Here is a 15,687-nt window from a genome sequence, read left to right as displayed (position 1 = left end):
ATTAAAAGTCTTAGACATAATCTTATGGTCAATCATTACTATCTTATATTACGTTTAGTCTTAAACATAGATATCTATGGTCTTAATCTTGTTGCATCATGTATTATTGTCACCCCACTTGCATTTCTTAAAAAGTGCATAAAGTGGATTATATCGTAGCATTTTTAATTATTTATTAATATTTTATGCTCTGGTTCTTATTTTCAAGAGAATTATTCATAAAAAAATACCAGAAGTTAATTTTTTAGGAAATGCGATCAGACGCCATTATTGTTTTGGCTTTGGAGTTTAAGACTTTGAGGAGTACCTTTATGACCTACAATGTTACCATGGTAGTACTAATTTGACCTTATTCCGCTACATGTTATTAAGAAACTGTAAGTACCGACTACATATAAACTTGTGTAGATATATGTAGCTCTTGTGATATGTATTTAACATTAGTTATTAATATAAGCTGGTGGTTGATGTCAATGTACCGGGGAACCGCTTTTAGACATTTTTTGAGACCCAGAATTATAGGGCATTTATTTCGTATGGTTATTTTCTATTTGTATAAATGATAAAGAAATAAAGTTACTGTAAAGCAGAACTATTCCTATAAATGGAAAATTACACTACTGTTGTTTTACGATAGTGAAATTGGATAGTTTAGGTTTAACCATGCTACATAAACTAGGAGACAAAGCTAACTATAAGGCCAGGTTACCTATAACTTACGATAGTTACATCGGTGTGTATATATATATATATATATATATATATATATATATATATATATATATATATATATATATAGATATATATATATTCTGACAGTATTTATTTGCGACAGGAACGAGTGTCATTTATATATATATATATATATATATATATATATATATATATATATATATATATATATATATATATATATATATATATATATATGTGTGTGTGTGTGTGTGTGTGTATATATTCTGAAAGTATTTATTTGCGACAGGAACGAGTGTCATTTTCGAAGAGAAGGGAACTTTTGGTGTAAGAAAGTTTTTTCCCTAGGTTACCTTACTCTGTAATACAGTACAAAAATACCATTATTTTTATAAAACTGCTAAAGGGTAATTATATGAGACAGTCCTGGCCAGCAAATAAAACCGAAGGTAAATATTTACTATAGCACAATATTCCTAATCAAGAAAATAAGCGTTTGTGGTGTATTTATAGCTACCTTAAACCTTGCTTCAAACTATTAGGATGCAAATGATTGGGGAAAATCCGTATTTTTTAAATTATAGTCAGTTTTGAAATTCCTATTTAAAACTGGAAGGCCACATTTTAAAAATGAAACAAACACCAGAACACCACCTAACTTAAGAGTCCTGACCTAACCTAACCTAACCTAAGAGCGATATCCTTGCCTACTTACCTCCCAGAGGGCGTGCGATCCACACTCAGATTTCCGGTTGCTTAGCTATATTTCTGACCTTGGATATTGGACAGACCACCTGTTCATTAGTTTTCATACTCCTATAAATGACCAATTAAGTAGTATCCTAGCGGTAAAGGTTAAAGGTGTCTGGTTTCAGTTCCGGTTCCAGTTCCATCAGCATAAATGATCACTAGAATGTCAGCTGGGCTAACCCAACCCCCACTGTGGTGCCCTACCACAGCAGTGGCCTCCCCAGTAAACAGCTTAAACTCACGGTCCCGGCCGGGGATCGATCTGCTGCCTCGCGAATGCTAGGCAATCACGTTACCACTGTACTAGCCAGGGTTTTCTTTTTTTCAGGAAACACAATAGACCAAATATTTAAAGCAATATTGATGGTCAGAATTGCATAATTAACACAAAATAACCATTTGGAAATATGGTTCATGCAAGTGGCATGAAATTAAAATTTCTTAATAGCCTGTTACTGTATTTATGTCGCTTCCCTCTAATGTCGTTGCTCTACCATAGCTCTCTTCACTTGCAATTAAGCATGATCTCATGAGTCTATTGCTCTTGCAAGTGGTACATGTGGGTCATTATTTGAGTGAAAGTTTTTACTTTCAGATCAGCAACAACACAATAGCTATATACTGAATGGTGTTTTGACCATGATCAATTAGTTAAATAGACGAACTGACTCCCAGTGGGAGTTATCTTCTTGTGATGGTAGTCACGTTTCTTAGAATATTTTACTTTCCTTTTAACCTTTCCTTACTGGGCTATTTTCCCTGTTGGAGCCCCTGGGTTTATAGCAGCCTGCTTTTCAAACCAGGTTTGTAGCTTAGCAAGTAATAATATTTATAATAATTGAAGTTGAGGTATTGGTTGAAAAGGGCTTTTGTAAAACATCTTGGAACTTGTGTATGAATAAATGGAAGTTAATGATTATGCCATAGAAAAACACAACTGTCAAAAGCAAATACAAACAACACAATTCTATCCTGTTCGTAATACTAGGCAGGCAGTTAATTCTAATAGCCGGGCCTTCTCCATCATGAGGCTCGATACTACACAGTATTCTAGAAGTTTTATTCCAGCTGTTACCAAGTTGTGGAATGATCTTCCTAATCAGGTAGTTGAATCAGTAGAACTTCAAAAGTTCAAAGTTGGAGCAAATGTTTTTATGTTGACCAGGCTGACATGAGTCTTTTTATAGTTTATATATGACATATCTGTTTTTGTCGGTTGTTAATAATTTATATAGGACACATGTGTTTTGACGTTACTGTTTTTGAATGATTTATTGTTAGCTTGTTTTCATCATTTATTTATTTCCGTATTTCCTTTCCTCACTGGGCTATTTTTCCCTATTGGAGCCCTTGGGCTTATAGCATCTTATTTTCCAACTAGAGTTGTAGCTTGGCTAGTAATGATAATAATAATAATGTCCTGTAACCCATCATTAGTCTCCCAAAAGTAAACGGTGTATTTAGACAAAGAAATTGTGTTCAAATTTTAGTCGAGCTATTTGTAAGTGATTGTGCCCCAGTTCCCATTAGTCATACAGAGATAAATACCATCATAGTTATTTTATTATACAGTAGATAAGTACAATATTAGATAGGACATTGAAACACACAATTGAACAGATCTTTGCAAATATACCACTTTGAAACCCATATAATACTGTTGTAAACCACTATTAATGAAGTTACAGATTTTGATAGAAGATTCCTCCTTTGTTCTGATCGTGATCTTCACACCTGCCACATGAACCTTCTCTCCATAAAGTTCAGAGAAAGCTGATAAGTAGAGGTTGTGCTTTGGTCTTAAGTTTATATTTTAAACTTTGTTATTTGTTTCCAATATTATAAAATATTTTGTTATTAAAGCTCTTATTTTACTTATCAAGTTCTTAATGATAGGATAGGTTAGAAACATGTGATATATTTTATCTGCTGTAGTGATAGGAAATAGAAGTCATATCCAATGTTCTACTTGTATAGTGGGCTTCGGTATTTGCAGGGTCTGTCTTTGCGGTTTAGAGGTCCATATAATATTTAGGTGAAGTTTCGAGTACAGTAATCGTGATTAGGACTGTTGTGCACAGTCCAACATTTTCACTTCTTTGCACCTGGTCTTCGCTCCGTTTCCCTTCCTGCACAACGCAGCAATGCAGTGGTACAGAACTTGGTTGTATTATTATTATTATTATTACTTGCTAAGCTATAACCCTAGTTGGAAAAGCATCTTTGCTTTAAGCCTAAGGGCTCTGATGGAGAAAAAATAGCCTGGTGAGGAAAAGAAATAAGGAAATAAATTACATGAGAAGTATGGACGGTTAAAATGAAGCACTTTAACAAGAGTAGGAACATTAAAATAGATCTTTCATATATAAACTTTAAAAAAATTATGTCAGCCTGTTCAACATTAAAACTTTCGCTGCAAGTTTGAACTAATGAAGTTCCACTATTTTGAGAGGTGTGCACCTACATAGTATTTGTACAACAATCCTTCTGAGTGAGCCCCCCACTTAAAAGGTGATGGTTTGTATTTTTGTAGGATTAAATGATAAGTATATTGTAATTTTTATTTGTTCCAACACGGAGTACTTACCTCGAACTACTTTCTTAGAAGTATCTGGGACTCTCCTCCCAACCGACCAGAATTTTGTGTAGTTTCCCCTATCTCCGTTTTCTATGGTGGGTCCCTCTGTAGCGGATGAATATGCGCTCTTAGGCAACCCGGGTCAGTGAGAGCGTGTGGCCAGGTCTCGGTCACAAGAAAGTTTCTGGTCGTGGTGTGATTAACATCTCGCCGCTCTCTCTCATCCTGTGCGACCCTGTGTCCCCACGCGGTTCCCACGTGTTTAGCATTCACCCTATATTCCTTTATCCACCTCTTTCCCCTGTGTTTTTGTGTTGCTTGGTGCTTTAGTGTGCGGTTATGGAGCATCCATGTCGTTGCCCCGGGCCTATGGCCGGTAAATCTTTTGGTGCGTTCCTCTCTAAGCCGGAGGTTGATCCCCACACCTTGTGTTCTTCGTGTAGGGGCAGTGTGTGTGCCCCCTCAGCCACGTGTCTGGAGTGCGAGTCTTGGCCCGAGATCCAGTGGGCACTCTACGGGACCAAGAAGAAGAAGGCGTCCAAGAGATCCCCCAAGAAGGCGAGCATCTCCTCGCCCTTAGCGTCGCCCGCTGCCCCGTCGGAGAAGAGTTCCCCGCCACCTTCCCCTACCCAGAATAGGGGATGAGGTAAGTCTGTTGCGGGGAAGCAACCCATTGCCCTTCCCCAGGAGTCTGATATTCCTGATGTGGGGGATGTTGTGTCTGTACAGGCGTGTGGGGGGCCTGTTGGGGGGGCGGGAGTGTGCTCGGGAGACGAGGTTCTGGTGCCTACAGGACCCGTCTCTTCCGAAGACCCGAAGTTGGGGAAGTCTGCTCCGGCCCCTTCCCCTGCATCGTGGCTGTGCGTTTCAGGTGCTTCAGTGACCCGGGGGAGAAGCGGACAAGGAGAGTCCGCCGGCAGGCTCGTCGAATTCGGACTCCATCGCTTGGACGGCCCCTAGGATGCCCATCAGGTCACCAATGCGGTTAGAAGAGGAGTTCGATAGCTGGTTCAGTCTCAAGAAGACTGTGCGGTCTCCCCCAGCGCCGTCTTCGACGCTCCCGCCCGTCTTTCTGCAGCCGCCCTCGCTGGTGGAACGACACGAGGATCCCCCAGCAGCATCGGACGTATCAGAAGACTCAGCGGGCTCGTCTTCCTCCCCGTCATCACTTTCATCGGATTCATCGGACTCGTCTTCCGCAGAAGATTCGGGCCCAAGGGACTCTAGGAAGAAGCGGGAGAAGTCCCATAGGAGAAGGTCTCGCTCGCGCTCAGCCCCTTCGAGGAAGCGTGCCAGGACCTTCAGGAAGAAGCATAAGAAGGGCCGTTCATCGGGGGATGAGTGGGTCCGAGTTACCATCCCACGCAGCGAGCTACTCAAGGTAGCCTCCGCTCCAGGCTCTTCCGAGTGGCTCCCTAGAGCCGCTTCATCACCCTCGCGACACGGGTCCTCCTGTAGATCCACCCATCGCGCGAAGTCGGCGCACCAAGTACCCTTCGCCAAACCTAAGTCCGCGAAGGTACCGGCTCCATCCGCCCAGCGGAAAGAGCTGCTCCTTCGGCCCGGCAGCATGGCCCCACCTCCCGGTTCCATGGCGGCTCTTCCCAAGTGCCAGGACCAGCCGGAAAATCTTGGAAGGTCCACGGCTCCACGGAGCTCCGCAGGAGGGAGTAGACCCATGACGGCTACTCCCGTCCCAGCGGATCCGCCCGTTCTGCAAGTCTCCGCGCCGTTGGTACGGCGGGAGAGAAAGGATCTGGCTTCCCACGTGGCTCTATCCGTGACCGACGAGGCGCCCCACGTGGATGACCAAGTAGCGGAGGGCCTTATAGAAGGAGGAGAGTGGTCTTCTGATGACGTCTCCTCCTACTGGAAAGTGCTAGCGCTCATCAGGCGGCACCACAGGCTGGACGATCCTAAACTCTCGACGGAGCAGGCCTGGCTCTCCGGGCTGGGCAGGTTAGTGGAGAACCCGGTCCAGCAGAAGGCGTCCCTAACCCTCCCTCTAGCGCCGGACGTGAAGCTAGGGATGGACCATATCGACAAATACATAGCAAGCCAAGGGTCCTCCAGGCTGCTTCCAGGCCTTAGTACGTAGAAACGCTTCTACGTCCCGGACGGTCGCCGGGGGGACCCCCGTGCGATCAGGGCGGCGATAGCCACGCTAAATCAAGGGGGTGCAGAAGACAGGGCATCCTCTGCCCCAGTGTGTTTCTCGCCAGCGGAAGCCTCCATGATGGAGGAGATGGCCCAAGACTTGGTGAACGTCACTTCTTGGCTGGACTGTTGGGCCTGTACCCTAGTGGGTTTCCAGTCCTCCCATGACCTCTCCGTACCGGAGAACCAAACCTTGTTGCGGGAACTGATCAGCTCAGGGGGAAAGGCGATGAAGTTCCTCACGTTCCAATCCCTCACGCAAACTGCTAACTGGGTCCTACGGAAAAGGGACACCGTCCTGAATAAGTTACTCCGTTGGCTACCAGAGCAGGAGGCGAGGTCCCTGAGGAGCTCCCCGATGTGGGGCGATTCCGTCTTTCCCCTGAAGGCAGTCGAAGAGGTATTGGAGAGGGTCAGGAAGCTCAAGGACGCGGGAGAGCCCAGGCAAGGCGTTCGGCTCATAGGAGATCCGCACCAGACGGCCCCCACTCATCGCCAGTCCAGCCTAGAAGAGATTCCCTTTCGATGTCCTGGCATCAAGCCTCACAGCCCTTCCGTAGGGGAAGTTCAACTCCGCAGGCCTCTTTTAGGTCCTCCTATCCCAACTCTAGGAGAGGGCGTTCCAGCCGCGCCTCTAGGAGAAGGTAGGCAGAGAAGCCCCCTACTCCTGCCGAAGCCTCAGGTAGGGTGATGCCTCAAACACTTTTGGCAAGCTTGGCGGGACTACGGAGCGGATCCATGGACCGTAGCAGTCCTGAAGGACGGGTACAGGCTGCCCTTCCTAGCGGACCCGCCCCCTCTAATTCCGGACCGATAGGCAGAGTGGATGGCGCCTAAGGACCCCTTAAGGGAAGCGACATTGCAGGAGGAAGTGTCGGCCATGATCTCCAAAGGGGCGTTAGAACCAGTCAAGAACCCCACCCCGGGGTTCTACAGCAGATTCTTCCTGGTGGAGAAGGTGACAGGGGGTTGGACTGGTCATAGACCTGTCGGCCCTCAACAAGTTTGTGTGCAAGACCGACTTCAAGATGGACACCCGAAGTCGGTAATGGCAGCCTTGAGGGAAGGGGACTTCATGATGTCCCTAGACCTCAAGGACGCCTAATTTCAGATCCCTGTCCACCCCTCCAGCAGGAAGTTCCCAAGGGTGAAATGGGGTACCCAAGCGTTGCAGTTCAGGACCCTTTGCTTCGGACTGTCGACAGCTCCTCAGGTCTTCACGAGTCTTCACAACAGTCTCTGTCTGGGCGCACGAACAGGGCATCCGCCTGATTCGTTACCTGGATGACCGGTTGTTACTTTCAGCCTCAGAGGGAGTACTGAGGGAGCAAGGCGTGAAGCTTCTACGGTTCTGCAAGGACTTGGGTATAACTATCAACCTGGAAAAGTCGCAGCTGATACCCTCCACCAGGATGACCTACCTGGGGATGGTTCTAGACACCCAGTTGGTGAGGGCCTTCCCCTCCTCAGAGAGGTTGGAAAATCTAGACCGGATAATTCGCCCCTTCCTAGCAAACCTTCCGAGGAGAGCCAAAGACTGGCAGAGGTTAGTGGGCCACCTGGTGTCGTTGGAAAAGTTAGTTCCCCTGGGGAGACTCAAACTAAGCGCGGTTCAGTGGAACCTAAAGGAATTCTGGCCCCCGGGGGAGTCCCCGCTCGAGATAGTCCCGGTGTCCTCGGAGACGGAGGAGGTCCTGAAGTGGTGGTACAACAGGATGAACACTCTCAAGGGAATGCCCTTCACGATCGATCCCCCGGAGATGCTGTTATTCACGGACGCATCGAAGGAGGGATGTGGAGCCCATCTTCTCGACAATTCGGCGAAGGGGAAGTGGTCCCTCGGGGAAAAGAACCTTCACATAAATGTCCTAGAACTGATGGCCGTTCAAAGGGCATGCCTAGAATTCGTCCACCTACTCCAGGGAAACACCGTGGCTCTGATGTGCGACAACGCCACGGTGGTGGCCTACGTGAAAAAGCAAGGAGGACTAAAGTTGAAGGAGTTGTGCAGTCTCACGACAGAGTTCCTGGAATGGGCCTCAAAGGAACAGATCGAGGTCACAGCCAGGTTCATTCCAGGAAAGCGGAACGTTCTAGCCGACGGCCTCAGCAGGATGGGCCAAGTGGTAGGGTCGGAGTTGTCCCTGCACCCAGAAGTGGCTCAGACAGTCATCCCGAAGTGGGGTTCGCCGGTGATGGACCTCTTCGCCACAAAACTCAACGCACAGCTCCCCGTGTTTTGTTCTCCTGTGCCAAAGCAGCGTTCGAGGACGCCTTTCAACACCCTTGGGACAACCTTGACGTGTATGCCTTCCCACTCTTCGGGATGCTCAGACAAGTCCTCAACACAGTGAGACGAGCAAAGAACCTGTGGATGACTTTGGTAGCGGCCTGGTGGCCGGAGAGAGAATGGTTCGCGGACCTTAAGGGACTGGGGCGCCTCCCACCGTGGCCCCTTCCAGACAGGGAAAACCTCTTCCGCCAGCCCCACTTCCTAAGGTTTCACAAAAACCCTCGGTCCCTCCGCCTACACGCGTGGAGGTTATCGAGCGACTCTGCCCTTGTGCTTGGGGGGCACGTCTCCTCCGACAACCCCATGTGGAGTAGTAACGTTGTGCCTGTTTCTTCGCCCGCTTCGTGGGCCTGTGTTTCAGGTACTTCAGCGGCTGTTGACGCCCAGGAGAAGTTGGACTCTACGGTAAGTGAGCCCTTCGGGTGGAGGCTCCCTAAAACGCCAGGTAGGTCCCCAATGCGGATAGAAGAGGGCCTGGATACGTGGTTCCCTAGTGTAGTGCGGCCAACCTCCTTTCCAGCTCCTCTGACGGTGGTTCCGGATTCTTTCCTACAACCCTCGACCTCTGGAACTCAGCAGGTCGCGAAGACCTCCGTGGCCCCCGCTCCCGCCCGTCGATCGGGTTGTACAGTATCGTCGGGCTCTTCAGATAGAGGTTCTTCGATCTCTTCAGAAGGTGAAGCGAGGAGGAGGCGCCGACGACGGAGGGAGCGGTCCAGGAGCAGGCGTTCCCGCTCAAGGTCCCACTCGAGATACAGTAGAAAACGGTCCCGGTCACCACGGAGGAAGTACAGGAAGAGTAGGTCCCCCGATGATGATTGGGTCTTCGTTTCCCGTAGAAGTGATTTGCAGCGTTCCCCTGACCGACGGTCCAGGGATTATTCGCCGCGAAGGCCATCGTCCAGCCGCAAATATGACCCTCGCAGGGAGCAATGTGAAAAGGCCTCTTCAGGCAGGCGTAAGTCCGCGAAGCTCCCGGCTCACCCCGCCCAGCGGGGGGAGCCGTGCTTCCGTACAGGCAGCCTGGGCGAGTCAGCACAGCTGGCTCGGCCCTTGGACTTAAAGGAACGGTTTCCTCCGTCGGGTCAGCCCACGGGAACCGCGTCCTCGTCCTCCAGAGAGATTACACGGATGGTAGTCCTCGCCAGCACGGCGATGCCCGTCCCAGCCCCCAACCCTGGTGCGGAGGTTCCCGTCGGGGCAGACCGCTACCACCGCAGGGGAGTACCTGTTGATCCAGAGCCAAAGCGCCCGGTAGGAGTGCATGGTGACCCGGCTCCTTGGGATCAGGCGGAAGGAACTGCTGACAGCAGAGAAAGTTCCGCGACCGAGGACTCGGCGTATCGGAAAGTAATAGGCTTGATACGAAGGCATCATCGGATTGAGGAACCTGTTCCAACCGACGAAGACTTCTGGAGGTCCAGCCTGAGTCGGTTGATGGAGGCACCCGTCCAGCAGAAAACCTCCCTGGCCCTGCCTGTGGCCAGGGATCTAGTCCTGGGACGGGCTCACATTGATAAAGTTGTGGCAGGCAATGCCGAAGCTCCCAAAACACAGAGCTCCTCGAAGTTGCTACAGGGACTCAGGTCCCAGAGTAGGTTTTATGTGCCAGAAGGACAGCGACCGGGAGCCTGCAAAGTGGAGCCTTCCCTCGAAGTTCTGGGACAGGGTGCCCCGGAAGACAGAGCCTCCTCGGCCCCGTTTTGCTTTTCACAGTCGGAGGCAGCGATGATGTAGGAGATGTCGAAAGACTTGGTGCACGTCTCCTCTTGGTTGGACTGGTGGGCCTCCACGCTGGTAGGGGTACAGGCCACCTATGACTTGACAGACCCGGAAAAAACAGAACCTACTGAAGGAGCTTATCATCTCTGGGGGCAAGACTCTGAAGTTCCTTACATATCAGTCCCTTGCCCTTTCAGCGAACTGGGTTCTGCGCAAGAGGGATACTATCCTGGCGAAGCTTTCCCGGACAGGGAGGCGAGGGCTATGAGGAGCCTTCCTGTGTGGGGTGACTCCTTGTTCCCCTTAAAACAGCTGGAGGAGATAATGGAGAAGGTAGCTAAACGGAAGGAAGTGGCCGCTCCCAGACCTCAACCGGTAAGGAGGCCCCCCCTACAAGAGGTCAGCATCAGACGGGCCCTCTACTTCTCAGGTCCCTCCTAGCCTGACGAGGAGAGACGCCCCTTCTTCCTCGTGGGCTTCAGCACCACAGTCCCCCCGTAGAGGGGCTCCAGTAGCGTCTGCCTCTTTTAGAACAGCTTATTCGGCTTCCAGGAGAGGCCGTTCAGGCCGCTCCTCCAGGAGGAGGTAGAGTGGGAGGCCCCCTACTCCTGCCCAAGCCTCAGGTTGGGGCATGCCTCAGACGACATTGGCAAGCATGAAGGGCTCACAGAGCGGAACCCTGGACAGTATCCGTACTGAAGGAAGGGTACAGGCTCCCGTTCTTAACGGAACCTCCACCTTTGATTCCGGCCAGCCTGACGGAGTGGCTGGCACCCAAGGACCTGTTGAAGAGGGTGCCCCTTCAAGAAGAGGTGTCCACTATGTTGGAGAAGGGTGCCATGGAAGAGGTCCTACATCCGGGACCGGGTTTCTACAGCCGACTATTCCTGGTAGAAAAGGCGACGGGGGGATGGAGACCGGTGATAGACCTGTCAGCTCTCAACAAGTTTGTTTGCAAGACGGATTTCAAAATGGACACTCCTAAGTCGGTCTTGCAGTCCTTGAGGGAAGGGGACTACATGATGACCATAGGCCTCAAGGACGCATACTTTCAAATCCCGGTCCACCCCTCAAGCCGAAAGTTTCTCCGAGTGAAATGGGGTGCCCAGATTCTGCAATTCAAGACCCTCTGCTTCGGGTTGTCAACAGCTCCCCAGGTATTCACGAGAGTCTTCACGACAGTCTCGGTGTGGGCTCACGAGCGGGGTATTCGCCTCATCCGGTACCTGGACGACTGGTTGCTCCTTTCCTCCTCAGAAGACGTTTTGAGGGAGTAAGGTGTAAAGCTTCTTCAATTTTGCAAGGATCTGGGTATTATGATCAACCCAGAAAAATCGAACCTGTCTCCCTCCACCAGGATGACCTACTTGGGGATGACACTGGATTCCCGACTAGTGAAGGCCTTTCCGTCAGAGGAACGGGTAAACAATCTAATAAAGATCCTTCTGCCTCTCCTTTCGGGGCAACCTAGGAGAGCCAAGGACTGGCAAAGGCTAATAGGACATCTGGTGTCATTGGAGAAACTGGTTCCCCAGGGGAGGCTCAGGCTCAGGGGCATCCAATGGAACCTGAAGGGTTGCTGGAACCAACTGGACTCGCCCCAAAAATTAATCGCGGTTCTGCCAAACACAATACCCTCCCTGGAGTGGTGGCAGTGCCGGTCGAATACGCTCAAGGGGATGCCCTTCCAACGAGGGATGGGGAGCACATCTCCTCAACGAGACGGCGAGAGGAACCTGGACGGACGTGGAGAAAGGCCTACACATCAATGTCCTAGAGTTGAAGGCAGTCCAAAAAGCTTGTCTGCAGTTCATCAAACTTCTAAGGGGAAACACTGTGGCGTTGATGTGCGACAACGCCACAGTAGTCGCGTACATAAAGAAGCAAGGAGGCCTCAAGTCAAGGGAGTTGTGCGATCTCGCCCTAGAGATCCTGGATTGGGCGGAGTCGAACCAGATAGTGTTATTGGCAAGGTTCATCCCTGGGAAGAAGAACGTCCTAGCCGACGGTCTCAGCAGGATGGGTCAGATAGTGGGAACAGAGTGGTCCCTCCTCCCAGAAGTAGCCAGGCTCATCATTCAAAGATGGGGTTCCCCAGTGATGGACCTCTTTGCAACCAGACTGAACCCACAACTCCCCGTGTTTTGTTCTCCTGTCCCAGACCCAAAGGCAGCCTTGGAGGATGCCTTTCAGCACAAATGGGACAACCTAGACGTGTACGCTTTTCCCCCCTTCACATTGATCAGGCAAGTGCTCAACAGAGTAAGGGCTGCCCGAAACTTAAGGATGACTGGTAGCGCCCTGGTGGCTGGAGAGAGAGTGGTTCGCGGATCTAAAAGACCTGGCATGCCTTCCTCCATGGCCACTCCCCGACAGGCCAGATCTTCTACAACAACCACACTTTCTCAGGTTCCACGACAACCCACAGTCTCTACGCCTTCACGCCTGGAGACTATCGAGCGACTCCTCAGGAAGGAAGGATATTCGTCAAGAACTGCAGAAAAGATGTCGCGTTATCTGAGAAGGTCGTCGGCAGCGGTCTACCAAGCGAAATGGGCCTCTTTTACGAAGTGGTGTGCTTCAAAGAACATCAAGCCCCTCAAAGCCTCAGTCCCAGATATCGCAGACTTTTTAGTATATCTCAGAGACGAGGCGGGGATGTCAATCCCAGCTATAAAAGGAGTACGTCCAGTCTTGGGTCAAGTCTTCCTTCTGAAGGGCATCAACCTGGGCTCCTCTAGACACATCTCTATGCTTATCAGGAGCTTTGAACAAACCTGCCCTCCTCAAACTGTTAGGGTGCCTCAGTGGGACTTGGCTAGGGTCCTGAAGATGTTAAGTAGCCCCCCGTTCGAACCGATGAAAGATGTTGTAGACAGGGATCTCACTCTCAAGACGGTCTTTTTGTTGGCCTTGGCCTTTGCGAAAAGAGTAGGAGAGATCCATGGGCTGTCTTACGATGTCTCTCATTCGAAGGGGTGGAGAGAAATCTCCCTCAAGTTCGTCCCTTCTTTCGTGGCAAAAACCCAGAATCCAGCAGTCTGGGATCCTAAGTTCAAGGGGTTCTCACTGCCAGCCATTCCTAAGACTGAGAATCAAGAGGATTTGAGGTTGTGCCCCGTCCGTGCCGTTAGGAAGTACCTTGAGAGGACTGCACATCTCCGGCCGAGTATCAAGAATCTTTTCGTCTCCACAGGTGTTACGAAGAAGCAGGTATCGAAGAATACCATCTCCTTTTGGTTGAGACAAGTTATTGCCAGGGCCTATAATGAGGAGGGACTGGCCCTGCCAGGTACTCCTAGGCCCCATGACATTAGAGGCCTAAGCACTTCTTTAGCCTTTGAGAAGAACATGGCAGTGGGCCAGATCCTTCGGGCGGGCACCTGGTCGAACCAGTCGACCTTTACTGCCCATTATCTCAAGGATTACTCAAGGAGGTCTTTGGACGGGTTTTCCATCGGGACAGTCATCTCCGCGCTCCAAGTGATTTAACGGTGAAGCCCCAGGTGCAATCGTGGATAGCAAAACCAGGAGACACAGGTTTGTTCCTTTTCACCCTAATCCCCGTTTTCCTATCTCTACTGGAGATAACCACATATATGTAACCAATGAAGAACACGTCTCTGCAACTTTGTCACTGGACTCGGCATCAGAAAATTTTTTAAAGGGCGAGTACTTGGACACTAACGTGAGCTCTTTGTGTAGTTTGCCCTACCGTTCCTTTTCTAGTTTTTATTTTATAGAGCCTAGTTCATATCTAGGTTACTTGTCGTCCGCTTAGCTGGGTCTGAAGGTCAGGAAGACACTCCCACCTCCTAAAGTGTAAGTCTCCTAAGAAAGTAGGTCAAGGTAAGTGTCTGTGTTGGAACAAATCAAAAATTTTAAGTAATTTTTATTTTTCCTAACATACTTACCGAGAACTACTTTCGGGTAATGGCCCTCCCTACCTTCCCCGAGTGCCTTTCTGCCCTTGCAGGGACTTTTTGCACCATCCGAGGAACTTACTGACAAGCGGGACCCAAGCTAACGCCGACCTGGCTCAGGTCTACCCTCAGGGCACGTTCTCCTTACTCCTGGGTTAGTCCTCCATAGAAAACGGAGGTAGGGTATACTACACAAAACTCTGGTCGGTTGAGAGGAGATTACAGGTAACTCCTAAGAAAATAGTTCTCGGTAAGTATGTTAGGAAAAATAAAAATTACTTTAAATTTTTTATATTTATATGTAGGAAAAATACAAATTACTCGTAAGATTTTGCATTTATCCATGTTGCATTATTTTCATTTATCTTTCTTTGCATTTACTCATGTTTCATTTTTTCTTTTATCTTTCACAGGATTCATTATGAGTTTTACAAGTGATGAGGTCAACTTCCTGGTATACAGGTATCTGCAAGAGTCAGGTATGATCATACTACTGTAATTTTCTTATTATCATCTTGAGAGCTATTTTTGACATGAAAATTACTTTCAATTTAATACATGATTACAAACCATACTTTTAAATATTTCACTTGCCTCTCTGGTCAGGAATAAGATTAGAATTCAAGAGAAGTAAAGTAATAGCAAGCATATTTGCACCACTGGTTCCTAAACGGGTGTGGTTCTAGTTATAGTGGGAATCAATAAGTGACCTAATATAGCTTAGGTTTCATTACCCCCAAATCGTGGCCTAACCTTTTCGAGTTTATTCAAATGTACATTTTGTTAATATTAAAACTGAATCCAAAGAAAGTAAGAATTATTTGTCATTTATGTACCGGTATGTTTTAGAAATAACATATAAGAAAGTATACTCATCATCATCATCTACGCCTATTGATGCAAAGTACCTCACATTGGCTAAATTCATCAAAAGATAGCCAGTTCCTTGTGATGCGCAGTGGCTATCTAAGGCAAGTGACCCCTTCCGGTTCATTCTGATTTCAGTAAGATCATCCGCCAGGCGTAGAGAGTAGAAGCCGAAGAGACATTTTGTCTATTGCCTTAAACCCAATCCGTCACTCTGCTGCCAGTGACTTCATAGAGATTTAAGGGGGTATTTCCTCCTCGCCTAAAGTTCTCATTACTCCAAGTTGCTCATCTACTTATATAACCGTTGACAAACATGGATTGCTAACACATACCGCCTAGCACGGTAGAAATTATACTACGGTGCTGTATTATATCAAGTAAAGTGTAGCTCTTGAAGACTTTTTCACAATAGTCTATCCAAATCCGTAATCAATCATTATAGTCTACAAGATTTCCAGAAAAAATGAGTGAAACTTATGAAAACCTTGTGTCAATATTAATCTAAGCCTAGTAACATCAGGGTTGTTGTCGCTAAAGTACTTAATAACATTTTTGGGAAATTTGTAAAGCATTTTAATTGCACAGTTGCATATGCATCCACTGCCTTTAACTCTATACTCTCATATTAACTATGATCCCAATGCCAATACTTGCCCAATTTCGAACAGAAATAACTCGATACTTTTTAATATTTTTTTTCG

At 48.3% G+C, this 15,687-nt stretch overlaps 1 protein-coding gene across 1 annotated transcript in view; it reads left to right on the top strand.

Annotated features, from left to right (window-relative positions):
* The first annotated feature begins 254 nt into the window (after window positions 1-254).
* The window catches only part of ebi (transducin beta like ebi), an 80,349-nt gene continuing 64,916 nt past the window's right edge, over window positions 255-15,687 (top strand). The window contains exons 1-2 of the mRNA XM_068353995.1: window positions 255-377; window positions 14,530-14,595. Coding sequence (XP_068210096.1) covers window positions 14,538-14,595 — 58 coding nt within the window. The 5' untranslated portion in view covers window positions 255-377; window positions 14,530-14,537. The remainder of the gene's footprint in view (window positions 378-14,529; window positions 14,596-15,687) is intronic.

Source organism: Palaemon carinicauda, chromosome 30, assembly GCF_036898095.1.
Source record: "Palaemon carinicauda isolate YSFRI2023 chromosome 30, ASM3689809v2, whole genome shotgun sequence".
Taxonomy (NCBI): domain Eukaryota; kingdom Metazoa; phylum Arthropoda; class Malacostraca; order Decapoda; family Palaemonidae; genus Palaemon; species Palaemon carinicauda.
This window is presented reverse-complemented; position numbering and strand designations above follow the sequence as displayed.